The sequence below is a fragment of the Cottoperca gobio genome, chromosome 4 (assembly GCF_900634415.1).
Source record: "Cottoperca gobio chromosome 4, fCotGob3.1, whole genome shotgun sequence".
NCBI lineage: Eukaryota > Metazoa > Chordata > Actinopteri > Perciformes > Bovichtidae > Cottoperca > Cottoperca gobio.
Genome location: NC_041358.1, coordinates 25,247,885 through 25,262,257, shown reverse-complemented (window position 1 = coordinate 25,262,257; position 14,373 = coordinate 25,247,885). Strand labels below are relative to the sequence as shown.

At 40.4% G+C, this 14,373-nt stretch overlaps 2 protein-coding genes across 2 annotated transcripts; both read left to right on the top strand.

Moving 5' to 3' along the window:
* The first annotated feature begins 300 nt into the window (after nt 1–300).
* Nucleotides 301–1,551, top strand: foxe3 (forkhead box E3). The gene has a single exon (XM_029430132.1). The coding sequence runs from the start codon at nt 301–303 to the stop codon at nt 1,549–1,551; it is 1,251 nt and encodes a 416-aa protein (XP_029285992.1).
* A 6,265-nt stretch (nt 1,552–7,816) lies between these two features.
* Nucleotides 7,817–10,224, top strand: foxd2 (forkhead box D2). The gene has a single exon (XM_029430568.1). The coding sequence runs from the start codon at nt 8,290–8,292 to the stop codon at nt 9,391–9,393; it is 1,104 nt and encodes a 367-aa protein (XP_029286428.1). The 5' UTR covers nt 7,817–8,289; the 3' UTR covers nt 9,394–10,224.
* The last annotated feature ends 4,149 nt before the right edge of the window (nt 10,225–14,373 follow it).

The window sequence follows — 14,373 nt, the reverse complement described above, 5'->3', positions numbered from 1 at the left end:
TACCCTAAACTCCAGAACTGTGAGATCATGTGATTGTACAGTCAAACTAAAATGTTCTTTGGGGTTTTGTCCTCCTGCCTCCATCGTCACCAGCGAGCCAGTGGCGTCATTCCTGCCTCGCTTTATAAAACTGTCAGCGCCTTCCTCTCACCTGGACTGACACACACACACCACCCCAAACACCAGGGCAGGACAGGGGCTGTTTCGGGCCAGAGCAGGAGATCCCTCACTGGTGAACTTTACGTACCTAACGTGTTTCTTTCATTTCGACCAAAAGAAGGTCATCACATTGTTTCTTTTATGAATCTGGCAAATTATTCTTACTTCTCTGGCATGTGTAACATGACCGCTGAGACGCAGCACTCGCCTGCCGAGGCAAGTCCTGTTGTCATGTCTCCAAACGTGAGCCTGGACTCGCCGCTGCAGGCTCCGCCGCCTCTGATGCTGCAGGCCCGGTCAAAGGACAATGTTTTGATCAAGTCTGAGCCCCGGGGGAGTAGTCCCAACACGGAGGATGGAGCCGCTCTGGGGCAGACTGAGGATCACCTGCCCACCGGGAGCCGCCGGAGGAAGAGGCCCGTCCAGAGGGGGAAACCCCCCTACAGCTACATCGCTCTCATCGCCATGGCCATTGCCAACTCCCCCGAGAGAAAGCTCACCCTGGGGGGCATTTATAAGTTCATCATGGAGCGTTTTCCTTTTTACAGGGAGAACTCGAAGAAGTGGCAAAACTCCATCCGCCACAACCTCACCCTCAACGACTGTTTTGTGAAGATCCCCCGGGAGCCCGGCAGACCAGGTAAAGGCAACTACTGGACTTTAGACCCCGCCGCTGAGGACATGTTTGACAACGGGAGCTTTCTGAGGAGGAGGAAAAGATTCAAGCGCACAGATGTGAGCACCTACCCCGGCTACATGCAGAGCTCCAGTGCGTTCACCCCAACCCCAATGGGCAGGCCCTCGTACCCTAACACCCTGTACGCTGGGATAGGGTCAGGTTATGGCTCTCAGCTGACTGCCACATCCCCGCATCCGGCCATGCTGCATCACTACCAGACCTCCGCCGGGGTCGGCCAAGGACAGCCACGCATGTTCAGCATCGACAACATCATCAGCCAGCAGACGCAGGGAGACCTCAACTCCCAAGCGCTGGGGCTGGGTCTGGGGGGAGGTGACCTGGGCAACATGACCTCCAGCTGCTCGGTCACCGGCACCGACCCGTCTGGGTGCTTCCAAACCCAGACTGTCAACCCTTCAGCGAACATGCTGAGCAGAAACAGCGGGAACCTCTCATCCAACCTGGCCGCCGGGTACCCGTACTCCTCCTCGGCCTCTCCTCCAAACCTGCCCACCATGACCCAGTCCGGGTTCTCTCCAGGGAACTCTCAGGTGTACTGCTCCGGCAACCGGCTGTCCCTGCCGGCCCTGCGCCCGGGCTCCTGCGCCGAGCACACGGAGCAGCTGCTGGGACTCTCCAACCCCATGAACTCCTACAACAACACCTACATGAGACAAGCCAACTTTGCGTCAGGATTAGAGCGGTATATGTGAAAATCCTAATTAATTATAGGCTACTAAATAGTCCCATGTTAGAGGAAAATGCCCTCAATGAGTCCGTGAAACACGTAATAAAAAGAATATTGTTAGGATATGAAAGCCTATGGAAAAGGCCTAATAATGTCTCATTAAACGACAGATTTATAAGTTCCTTTAAGAAATTCGGTGACTTCTTTTTGCCAGGATCAGACACAAAGATATGATATTTTGTGACACCAAATGACCGAGCCTCGTGAAGAAACATTCCTATTTAAAAGCCATTTAGATCCGTTTGACACATTCCATGACTGTATCTCAGAGAGATTAATGTTTTTTTTTATTTGTTGTTGTTTTATTGAGTTAGTTTTTACATGTGTTTGTTATTTCATTCCATTCAAGTCTGCTGTTTTTCCATGTAAATAGTTTGTTGATGTATAAAAACTTTATCAAAAGAAAAGAGTGTTATTGCTGACGACAGGTCGCCTGAAATAAATTCATTTTTACAGTAAAATAAATGTGTTTTTTCTTCTTCTTGATAATTTAAATCTATTTGTCAGTGAAGAAACTTGGTTTTATTTGGTTTTAGGGGAACTGCACATAACATGTATGTATTGTAATAATCACAGTTCACAATCAGATTGTATTATATATATATATATATATATATATATATATATATATATATATTTAAAGATATTCAATACAAAACCAGCTTTAATTCTAAATAAAGTTATAATATTGTTTTTACATTTCCCTCTCAGTGAAATAAAACAAGATAAACCTAAACTTGAAATTAGACTAAATGCAGGATGTTTAAAGAACACATTTAGTACAAATTAGATTATTAAACAATCAGATACAATTATAATCTAAAAATAAAGAACAGATTAGGCATCATCATCACACGTGAATTCAGATTAAAAAACAAAAAAAGGATTATTATTAAATGAATTAGTGATAACCAGTGAATTAACCAAGCACAACTGTTCTCATCGATATAGATATAGATGGGTAAATGGGTTTAAAATCTACATAACAGTCAAAACTGAGAGAAAACATGTTGTACATACAACAATGACTGAGTGAGGGACGTTATATTCATGTGTATATTTCACATTTTAACTTATTGGTTGTTATTCGTCACATTTAACTCCTTTTTTATTGTTTTATTCCACCATTTAAAGTTCTTACTCAACTAATTTAAATTCACATTTAAAATGCTTTATATTTATTTGTTAAATGGATGTTTTATATGTCAGTTTTATGTTCCCAAAAATATTTTTTAAGTCAAGGTTGTGGATGCACATGTGAGATACAACCTTTCAAGAATAGAAAATCTACTTATTGTTAACTGGTTATCAACTATATCAACAACTAGTTCTTATTGACATTTGATAAATGAAAATATCACCAAGCTTTAGTCAATAAATATGCATGCGTTGGCTAATCAATAAACAAAATAATGACCACATTTATTATAATTTGTTATCTGAGGTCCTGCAGACATGTGGAAACAAAGTGGAAAAGTTGTTCTTCTTAGTAGCACTCAGCTGGGACACTTTACAATCATGGAGAGGTCATTCAGTGACTGTGAAACCTGTGGATACATCCGGGTCTAACTGATGTTAAAGTTGTTTAAAAATAAAACACACACACACACACACACACACACACACACACACACACACACACACACACACACACACACACACACACACACTCCCCCAAACAATCCAAAGAAAGAGAAGGACAGAGAGAAAGAGGGAATGAAAGAGAGGGAGATAAAAATAGATATTAAATATATATTATAGCTCAATAATAAAAGATCTGAGACACTTAGCGATCAATAACATGATAATATGCATTTGTGTGTGTGTGTGTGTTACTTCCTGGTCTGAAGCCCTCACACACACACTGCATCTATACTGCATTCAAACTATCGATGCATCAAGGGGGGCAGATGTAGGTTCTGTGAAGGCCTTCGATACAACGAGTGTAAGGTTTGTATTATATTCAATCTCCACAGATGTGCCTCAGGGTCACCTGGTGGGTCACCTGGTGGGTCACCTGGTGGGTCAGTCTGACCATGCACATGATCAGGAGCAGAGTGAATGATGGACAGTCCAGAGTTGGTCTTGTATAATGTGTAGTTCTTGTCCCCTGGTGATGGCCTTTAAGGATGTTTGATAGACTCATTTATTCAAGATAATGTAATCGATTGTACAACAAACGACGTTCTTAATGTAACACAATTAGAGGTGCACATGAGTGGAACATAAAATAACACAAATGTTATGTTGTATACAGAATGCATATGATGAATATTACAGACTGGACTTTGGACCCCAGCAAATGATCCTTTTAAATAAATAACAAAGGTGAAAGCGAGACTTGTTGTTTGGTCAGAAGACAGCATCTTAAAAACCAAAACAGGAAGTCAGATTGACAATCCACATATTTCAGGACCTGGGAGTGCTACAGATATGTTAAAGATGTTTGTAAACATCGTCAAATAAATAAAAGAGAAGCATAACTAAACCTCATCACTTCTGTTTGTTCTGAACAGTTGGAAATGAAAGAAACAGGTTTCCACCACTAGATGGCAGCAAAGGCAAGATGTCCAGCCTGTGTGAGACTTTTTTTAAGTTTGTGAATTTGTTGTGAAAATGATTTAATTACACAATTTAAAATGCTCAACAGTCAGCTACAGTTCAGTGCAGATCGTAATTTTCCGTGTATGTGTGTTCTCAAAATTATATTTTGTATCTACAATCAGGTAAACTCATGAAATTGTTTTTGACTGTTCAACTTTGATGCAAAGAGGCAGTTTGTACTTTAATTTGAGATATCATTAAGAAGAAAGTTTTAGTTTCTCCAGCTGAATTAAATATATATATATATATATATATTATTTATATATATATATATATATTATTTTTATTTATATATATATTATTATTATTTTATATATATATATATATATATATATATATATATATAAAATAATAATATATATATATATATATATATATTATTTATATATATATTATTATTATTATTATTTTATATATATATATATATATATATATATATATATATATATATATATATATTTTACTTACTGCGTCTGAAATGTCTCTCTGGGTGATCTCATATATGAAAAACATCAAAATGTAAAAACAACAATAATTCTTCCAGAAGTGCTTTTTTTTAAGTGTTTCTTCCTGCACTCCTGCACGTGCAGCTTCTACACACTCCTGGCTTCACATATATCATGAGACTTTGTGAACATTGTGCTCCAGTGTCCACTTGTTGTCAAGTCTTGAGGTTTCACACGATGGTGTGATACGATACTTACGTTAAACTCACGTTAAAGTCATTTTGAATGCGGACGTGTGAACATGGGCTCTGAGTAATTGTGACGGCATTTCTCACTATTTTCATTATTTTTTACAAATCAAACAATCAATCAATTAATGGAGTAAATATTCATCAGATTAATCCCAAATGAAAATATTCTTTATCCACCTCCACCAAACACAATAATAAAATATTGCTTTATCATTAGTGTATAAGTATTAATAATCTACTGTAACATTGAGTACTTACATTTTCCTGATTATTACATACTTTTACCATTTTGAATGCAATACTTTTACTTGTAACTGAGTATTTTTACATATATTCTCCATAACTCACTAAAATTCATGTCAAGTCTTCAATTTGACCATTTGTGGACAATTAATTGAATTATATACATAATGCTGATCTCACAATCTGTCCTCCAAATGTCCTTAAGGGTTGTAACGCACATGGATGCACACAATAAACAGCAATGGACATATCCAACTTTAGATTATTTTAAAGATAATATTTCCATAACGACAAAGTGCTGCTACGTTTTATTAACAGATAACTGACTTGACAGGACTTGAACTTAATTTGCCCCTTCAGCCTTCAATTGTTTTATGATCCATGTTTATAGGACTCAACGCTGACGTTTCCTGTCATCATGGCAGCCATGACTGTTGGGATTTCATTCGTGTTCTCTGGCAGCAGAGGGCGCTTCAACACCACACAACTGCACCGATGAGAAACGTCTCTATTCGGGCACATCCCGGATCATAAGAACCAAAACCCCCCCCGAACCTCCGGAGGATTGAAGAACCTGAAGATCCTTCAGGTTTTGTAGGTTATTAAAATCAAATAATTCGATAATCGATCAAATAATAAATGTACAGCCAAATGTCTGAACTAAATTAAATGTGCAGGTAATCTGTGGAAGCTTAATAAACAATATTTAGAGAGCTGTAAATTAAAACATGCCTCCAATTGTGTAGCTACATATATTTTGTAATATGTTATTAATGTACAATATTGCCAATAGACCTTTAAAGATATTCCGAAACATATCAATCAACAAGTCTGTGCACTAGAGTTGTGGAAGACAAATAAATAAAAGGCCTAAATTAAAAATAAATAAATATGAAGTGTTTTCATCCCATGGCTCCAACACCTTGAGTGAATCCTGGATTTAAATAAAAAGTATTCTTTAATATACAGCTGCTCGTGAGGCGTGGAGAAAGTACTGCGTCGTGTGTGTGTCGTGTGTGTGTGTGTGTGTGTGTGTGTGTGTGTGTGTGTGTGTGTGTGTGTGTGTGTGTGTGTGTGTGTGTGTCGGGCAGCTGTCAGGCACTGCGTCTATTTCAGATTTGAAAAAGGATCGTGACAGGCAGGTCAGACAAGAGGACACACAGCTCAGTCAGAGCTTGTAGGTAGAATTGAACGAGTTGCAGGCTTCACTTGCACTTGAGTCCTCACTGAAAATAAATGCAGACTTACACAAACAAATAGAAATGCTGCAGTGAATAGATGAGAACTCCCCGTTACGGACACTCCGTAGTTTGGTCTCTAAGACGAATGGGGTGCTGATGTAAATGCTTTACAATAACTCGGTGTTTCTGCAGCGTAATGAACTGGAATGTGAACCTGCTCTGTTGTAAGCCCGCGCACATTACACACACATTACACATTGTCATCTGCTGGCCTTTCGCTCCTGACGAAGACGAATTGGAGCAGGTTGCAGCTGACTGTGCCCCCGTGTACCCTGGTGAATTATGCAGAAAATGCAGATGGATGGTGTTGTGATTTCTTGACAAGGAAAACACAAAACCCGTGAGAAGTGATGAGGGAATAAGGCGACGGGCCAGAACCTTTGAGGGGGAATTCAATAGGGCCAACATCAGCCAATTTATTAGGGACAGAGAAGAGTTCCGTTTTTATAGTCTGTTTATTTAACACCTTGAACACAAACTAGACATTAAAATGTCTAAACACGCGTTTAAAATGTTAATGAGAAGTCAAATGAAGAGAGTGATATTAGGCGTATTTTAGGGATATCCTGACATTTATTATAAACTTAATTTGTACAGATTATGAGAAGAAATATGATATATTTAATTTCTGAATTCAACAAATACATTGCGTTTGAAAAACACCAGAAATACAATAATAATAATAAGATAATAATAATAGTAATAATATATTATTATTAATAACAATAATAATAATATTTTAGGACGTGCCTTTCGATCTTAGTCAGTCTTTTTCTTTGATGAGCATTTTGACCTTTATGTGAAAATATTGTTTTGATATTTTTATAACTTCTTTTTTAAACACATTATAAACAAATGACAGATTTGACTCTAAATATACATTTAGATTATTGTCTAAATATTGATATCCGCTTTGCTTGTGTTTGTAGACTATTTCATAAAGATCCTAATCACCATCGTCTCTCGCTTTACACTGCAAAAACAATTTCATGGAGTCACGCGACCTCATGCTCAGAAACAAAATCGCAATAGAAATGAATCAATGACACATTGCATCACTGGGTTGTCAGTGAAACAATTTTGTTTTTAATATTTGTTTAATCTAAATTAAAAAGTAATTGTCTTGATGAATTGTCAATATATTGATAAAGCACATAATCAGGAAGATCTACAGCTGTAATTATAAATGTAAACATTTAATTCTCCAAATAAGTTCATATGTATATGGTCAACTGATATTACTTCGTATATTACATGTATTTGTTATGTCTAAGTTAAGTTTTTATAAACGAAAAATCTTTTTAAAGATCCATGCACAGATCTAGATATTCTTTTCTGCAGGGCCATTTCGTCCAGTTCCTGGTAACAGTGACTCAAAGACCACGTGATCAGCGTGCTCCTATAAATACCTTTTGAGAGCTAAGGAGGATAGTGTGATAGTCTGGCTGGATACCTACCCAACCCCGTGCGTAAAAGATATTTTGGCAAGATACTTGGATATCCAAAATTAGCTTTTTTAAAACGAGCAACTGCATAAACTGATCACAGACGGAAGCAATCGCATCTCAAGAAAACACGAGTCCAGATTGGTGCACGATCGATGAACTTTGACTGTTGTTTTTACGCCTGAACGACGTGAGGAAGAAGTTTTCTGCTCGATGAGAAGCTCGCACGGCCCTGCTTGACCAGCCTCGGACGACCAGGAGTCGCCAAATCCACAGGTCAAAGAGTTATTTATCTTTTCAATAGATTATAGCCATGTGTGCATTCAGTAGTTGGACATAAAGCTGCAGCAAAAGTCTGGTGTGGTTGTAAGGGGGAGAGGGAGAGTGTGTGCGCGCTCTCGCTCAGTAGCCTCACCGGACAAGCGGAGGAGGAAATCTGGGAGAGAGGGGGAAGAGAAGCGGCGTCTCCGAGGATGACTTTAGGGACGGATATGTCCGACAGCTCTGCATTGTCCGATGACGTGGACATCGATGTGGTTGGGGGTGACATATCCGTTGGAAAGGACGGAAAGTACATTCACCATGAGTTTAACTTGGACAATGACTCGGACGATAATTACTCCCAGAACGCAGCCGAGAGGGTTTCCTCTCCGGGGCTCAGCAGCTCCGACTGCCCGTCAGACCAGATGGGGTCCAGCGCAGAGGTCGGGACCGTGATCGGGGACAAATCCAGAAAGAATGCACTTGTAAAGCCCCCCTACTCTTACATCGCTCTGATCACCATGTCCATCCTGCAGAGCCCCAAGAAACGTCTTACTCTCAGTGAGATCTGCGAGTTCATCAGCAGCAGATTCCCTTACTACCGGGAGAAATTCCCCGCGTGGCAAAACTCTATTCGCCACAATCTTTCCTTGAACGACTGCTTCGTGAAAATCCCACGAGAGCCTGGCAACCCCGGAAAGGGCAACTACTGGACTCTCGACCCGGATTCCGCAGACATGTTCGACAACGGGAGCTTCTTGCGAAGGAGGAAGCGCTTCAAGAGGCACCACGCTAATGAAATCCTCAGGGAGACTGGCGGCTTTCTACCCGGGTTTGGATACAGCCCGTATGGATACAACTATGGACTTCAGCTGCAGAACTTCCACGCAGCCCACAACCCGTATCACCCACACCACACAGGTGGTTCATTCCCATTCCCCAACGTCCCCTGCACCTTACCCTCATCGGCCTCCCTATTCCCTGGGCCGCATCACCTTCCCTCCCTATTAGGGGCCGATTTAAGAAAGCCTTTTTACCCTCAGCTAAGCCCGTCTCTGCCGCCTCTCAAGGCGGACTCCAGCACCCCGAGTCGGCCTTCATTCTCCATTGACAATATCATCGGTGCAGCCAACTCCACCGCCTCTTCGTACAGCGTGCAGCCGGGCAGCCAGGCTCAGATCCTGGCCATATTGACCCCAGCACTGGCCTCTGCTTCCAATCATTTGACCCTATCACAGGACAGCATATTACAACCCGGGCCACAAGGCCAGACTTTTTCCAGCAAAACCCCGAATATGAACACTTGTCCTTTCTAAAAACACAAACAAAAAAAATGTCAAGAATGAAAATCTTTTATTAAAAGCTAATTGTGGCGTCGTCCTAAGTGAAGGTAGGCTGTATATTCCTGGTGAAAAAAAGAATGTTTTGGCTCTCCCTATTTCCTAACAATGAAAGAGGAGAGAGAGGTTTATTTATGGTTTGTAAATATGTGTATAATATTGAGAGACAAAAGCAAGAGAAACTCGGAGGAGGATCTTTTCAAACAATGCTGGCCTGCAATCTGGCATGTGGCCTCCATTTGGGAGTCAGTGAAAAAAAGATCCTGTTATTTTTAACGTAAGTTAAAATGTGTCACCCATGAGGGATGATTTCCGACTTTTGAAAATATAATTGAGAATTTTATTATGATTTATATTGTTTTTATTTTGTGAGTCGTGAGAAAATGGCACTGTTGTTGTTGTTGACATTAGGCTGACAGAGACGGCAAACTCAGGTTTTACTTAGAAAGCACATGGAAACAAAGGGGGGGTTTCTGACACAAAAATAACCATGTCCCACTATCACCTCCTCCTCCCCTGGATCTCCTCTACACAGTGAATTTGTGATCATTTCATGTTGATGGACACGTAGGATATGTGGTTTTGGTATAAAAGAGCCCATTACCTCTCTCAACCTTTTAATTGTTGTTCGTTCCTATCTATTTCACAATTTACTCTGTGAAACATGCAGTATGTCATGTGATGCCAATAGAGAGAGAGACACCTAAATGTTCATAGGTCATTTTTTTGTTGTTGTAATGACCAGAATAATAAATGTTTGTGAATTTGAAAAAAACCCAGCAACAAATCGTTATTTTTTTTTATTGCATGAAAAGTTGACGTGTGTGAATTCACTAAAAGAAAGGAATTAAAAAAGACAAACAGCAGCACGTGAGTTTAATTTAATTTAACCTATATGCTGTTTTTATGGGGGAAAAATCTTAGTTACAAATGTTCGTTAATCACATTTTAAATATTGTTTTATTTTTATCATTTTATGTGTTTCCTCTCAGTAAAAGGAAATTCTACTTTTAAACCAGTTTGCAAATTAAGATGACATCTGAATATGTACTCTTGTTCTAATCATGCAGCTTCTAAACATAATGAATTCATGTGTGCACACTGACCAATTAGGCCAACAACAAGGTGATCACACAAAACACAGAGTCTCTTAGTAATGCAGGTAATTAAGTCTCTTTTAAAGTGTGAAAAACGCACAAAATTCAGTTGAAATATTTCAAACACGACAAACAGTCGTGGATATCACGCAACAGTGGGCAACTATTCCTCTTGTGTGGCTCTTGCTCGCTTGTAAAGGACCATTTTCTAGCAAGTTACAAAGGCCCTAAATGAATGGGCACGTTAGCAGGCCTCGGCGGTCTGTAATTGAAAGTGAACAAGGATATACCCACGGTCTTTTGGGCTTTCGTTGCTAATTTGTAGCAGCATTTTTCATCAGGCTCCTAATCCACCATAATGCGGCTTTTTGGCCGTTTGTTGATGTTGTCAGTGTGGACCCCTGGCCCAGAGGAGTGAATGTGCGCGCAGCGAGCGGTCCCCTGTGAGCCCAGCTACACACATTTAGACCCTGAAAAGCAATCTTCTCTAAAGGCCCTCGGTTTGCTCCGCTTTCATGTAATCTGTGTTGTCTCGGGATAAATATAAAAGAAGCAGTGGGACTACAGAAAACAGGCCTATTGGTCTTTTTCAGAGTTGTTGGAGCACATGTTTCCAGACAGAAGGGGATGTAAAGCCTCCTTTATTTACCAGATCTGTGTGCAAATGGTTAAATTAGTTTGTGGGTGTTTTGACAGATGATTATTAAGGATGAAGGGTGGGAGGGCTGACTCTGTTTTCCCTCAGCTCAGCTCACTGAAAGTCTTTGAAACGAAAACCAACACATGACTACTTTCTTTATCCAGAGCCAGCCTTTATTTTCTCTCTCTCTCCCCCCCCCCCCCCCACCCACCCACCCCCCTCTCTCTCTTTCTCTCTCCATGTAGGAGCAAATTGGACAATTGATAAATATCGCAAAAAGATTTGGGAAACGATTTTGATTAGAGCTTCTGCTGCTGTATCCGTGATGTTAATTGATATCCTGCATATGTAATTTGCAGCGTAAATGAGGTGGAAAAAACATTAGCAGGTCATTGAAGTTTTCTGTGCACACTCGCTCTGACAGGGAGTCATTACGCACCGCATCAGTCCATTAAAATCCACATGAAGCGTTTGCAGAGGTGGTTAAAAAACCATTTAAATAACGGCAGGAACGAAAAGTGAGCCAATAAGAATCACGGGACACAAAGCATAACGCACACACACACACACGCACACACACACACACACACACACACACACACACACCAGATCTGCCAGGAAGGCACCGGCTTTGAAAATGGACGATTTGAGACTGAACCCATTTCCACAGATTTTCAGCTCGAACGCACACCAACACTGTCCATCTCCGCCGTCAGATTACAGGCTTGTGACCAGAATAGACCTGGAACCACCACAGACACGGAACACATCCGCATCTTTCAAACGCCCTTTAAAGTTGTTCATGTAAATCCTAATGGGATCTCATCGCAGCTCATATATATATATATATATATATATATATTGACACGTTATAAGTTCACAAAGATCCGCGTTTCCTCTGCGGGCTGTCACTTCAGGACCACCCACAGCTTCAGTGTGTCTTTATTTAGGAACCACGACATCCGTCATTTTTCGTGACTTTTTCTCAAACGGAATAAGGAGTGAGTGATATGTGAAGTGACAGCCAAATGACTCAACAGTCACCAAAAACACATTTGTACATTTCTAGACAATTCCCATCTCTGTCTAACTGCTGCCATATGCCCTGTGTGGACGTAAACAGACTTTAAGCCTTATTAATGCCGCTATAATTTATTTATAGACTGAAATGCCAACATTCATTTAGATGTATCTCTTCTTCTAAACATGTGTTCCTTTCGCAGGGAAGTTCCTAGGAATGACATGAAGTGATTATAGATCTTATTGTTATCATTATTATTATTATTATTATTATCATCATCATCATCAAGTTATCGTTAAGAGTTTCGTCTTTAGCAGCGCGTGACAGCAGGGGATTAAATTAAATCGTTTTGCTTAAATCTTTCTCTGCCTTGCCAATAACGTCACGTCCCTGATCGATGCACATTGAACTGCTGCGTCTTGAAGGACACGAGGACAGCGGCTGCTGACACCACGAGGAAAGCGCGCGCGCGTGTGTGTGTGTGTGTGTGATGTGTTTTTGGAATAGAGACGTCAGGCTTCTCCTCAAGGTCACGCTCGTCAATGGAAACTGTTGAAAGCCATTCTTCACTAAATGTAGGACTAAAACATATGATATCATATTATATTATACAACAGCCTATAATACAATATAATACAATATAATACAGTATAATACAATATAATACAATATAATACAATATAATATAGGCCTGATACGTGTTCTCCATTAATGCAACTAAGGTTTAGGCCTGTAGGTGAAGCCCTACCTAAAATACGCACGTGACAAACATGAATGACGGTTATAACAGTTTATATTGCTGCAGGTTCAGTCAATGTTGCGTCATGTTAGTGGGAACAAACATGGACATAGACCTGATGAAGATCGTTTGGGGTTTAAGTCCCCCTGAAATGAATAAATACATTTAGCTTTTTTTAACAGGCTGATTTATTTTGAAGAAATCGGACGTTGCCAGATCAGAACAAGACACGTGGGGGTGGCAGGTGTTGTTAGTAGTAACAAAATACCTGCATATAATCTTATTATTGCAGCTTGTAGTTGTACATTATTGATAATTTAAAGGGACAAAAGCAGCTTTTTTTATTTTGAAATTCGACTAGTTTCATATGAACCTTATGGATTCTCCTAAACTTTTGTTTGTTTGTTAAGGTCCCAGAGTAGAGACACAGATAATGAACACTTATATGATACTTTTTGAGATTTACATTTTATCACACACATTACACTTGTAAACAAAGTCCTACTTGTGGTCCCCGACTTTGGAGACCGTTGGGGACAGCTCTGACGCTCTGACGCTCTCCGCTCGTACACCAGCGACATTTAGAGTAGCCTATAAGCTATTTCTCTCACTATTCTATGAAACAAATAGGACTATATCTCATCCTCTATATCCCCCACCCCTGCTCTCTTCTTCCTCCCTGTATGTGTGTGGGTGTGTACGCGCGGCAGACGAGCCTCCTCGCCCCCACAGAGGAATGTTGGCCCGGTCCGCGGCTCCCCGGCCTGGAGGAGAGGCGAGCCTCGGCTCTAGCTGCACCGCCGCTATAAATCACAGCCTCCCCACGCTGCTCCCAGTCTCCCTCCAGCCTCTGTGTTTTTGCAACAGACAGAGGAATCCTTCGCTTAATTAATTTAGAATGTGTAAATAAAGCGAGGACAGTGAACTCCCCATCATCTCTGGAAACACAATATTAACTTTGGAAGATCTTCGCCCCGCCGTCTCTGACACACTATAAACGAACACCTGCTGCAGGAAAAAAAAAAAAAAAGATGAGAGCGCGCGTGCACACACTCACACAGACATACACACACAGACACACACTCACACACGCACAGTGTCAGGGCAGGGGTATTAATGACTGCAGATATTAGCCTGCAAAGATCACCAGAACATGATATCAGGTGTCATTCAGGCCTGTTTTAGAAGAGTGAGGATGTGTGTTTACTGTAAAGTCTGGTGCCTGTTTGTTGTTTTAAGGTTTTTTAAATGAGATATTTGTCCCTAACACATTTTAGATGAATAGATTCTGAAACTGTTATAAAGTTGGTGCAGTATTCAAATTAAAATCTGGATTTTTGGCACAATTTAACAATTTATTAGTGATATGAGAATACAAATCACTCTCCCTGTTTGTATTTAAAAACACAACTGTCGTAGGCTATACATACAGTTATAGCTTATCTGCTTTACATGACAA

Bases quoted from the DNA above. Each gene is read 5' to 3' on its own strand.
- foxd2 (XM_029430568.1), top strand. From the start codon at position 8,290: ATGACTTTAGGGACGGATATGTCCGACAGCTCTGCATTGTCCGATGAC.
- foxe3 (XM_029430132.1), top strand. From the start codon at position 301: ATGAATCTGGCAAATTATTCTTACTTCTCTGGCATGTGTAACATGACC.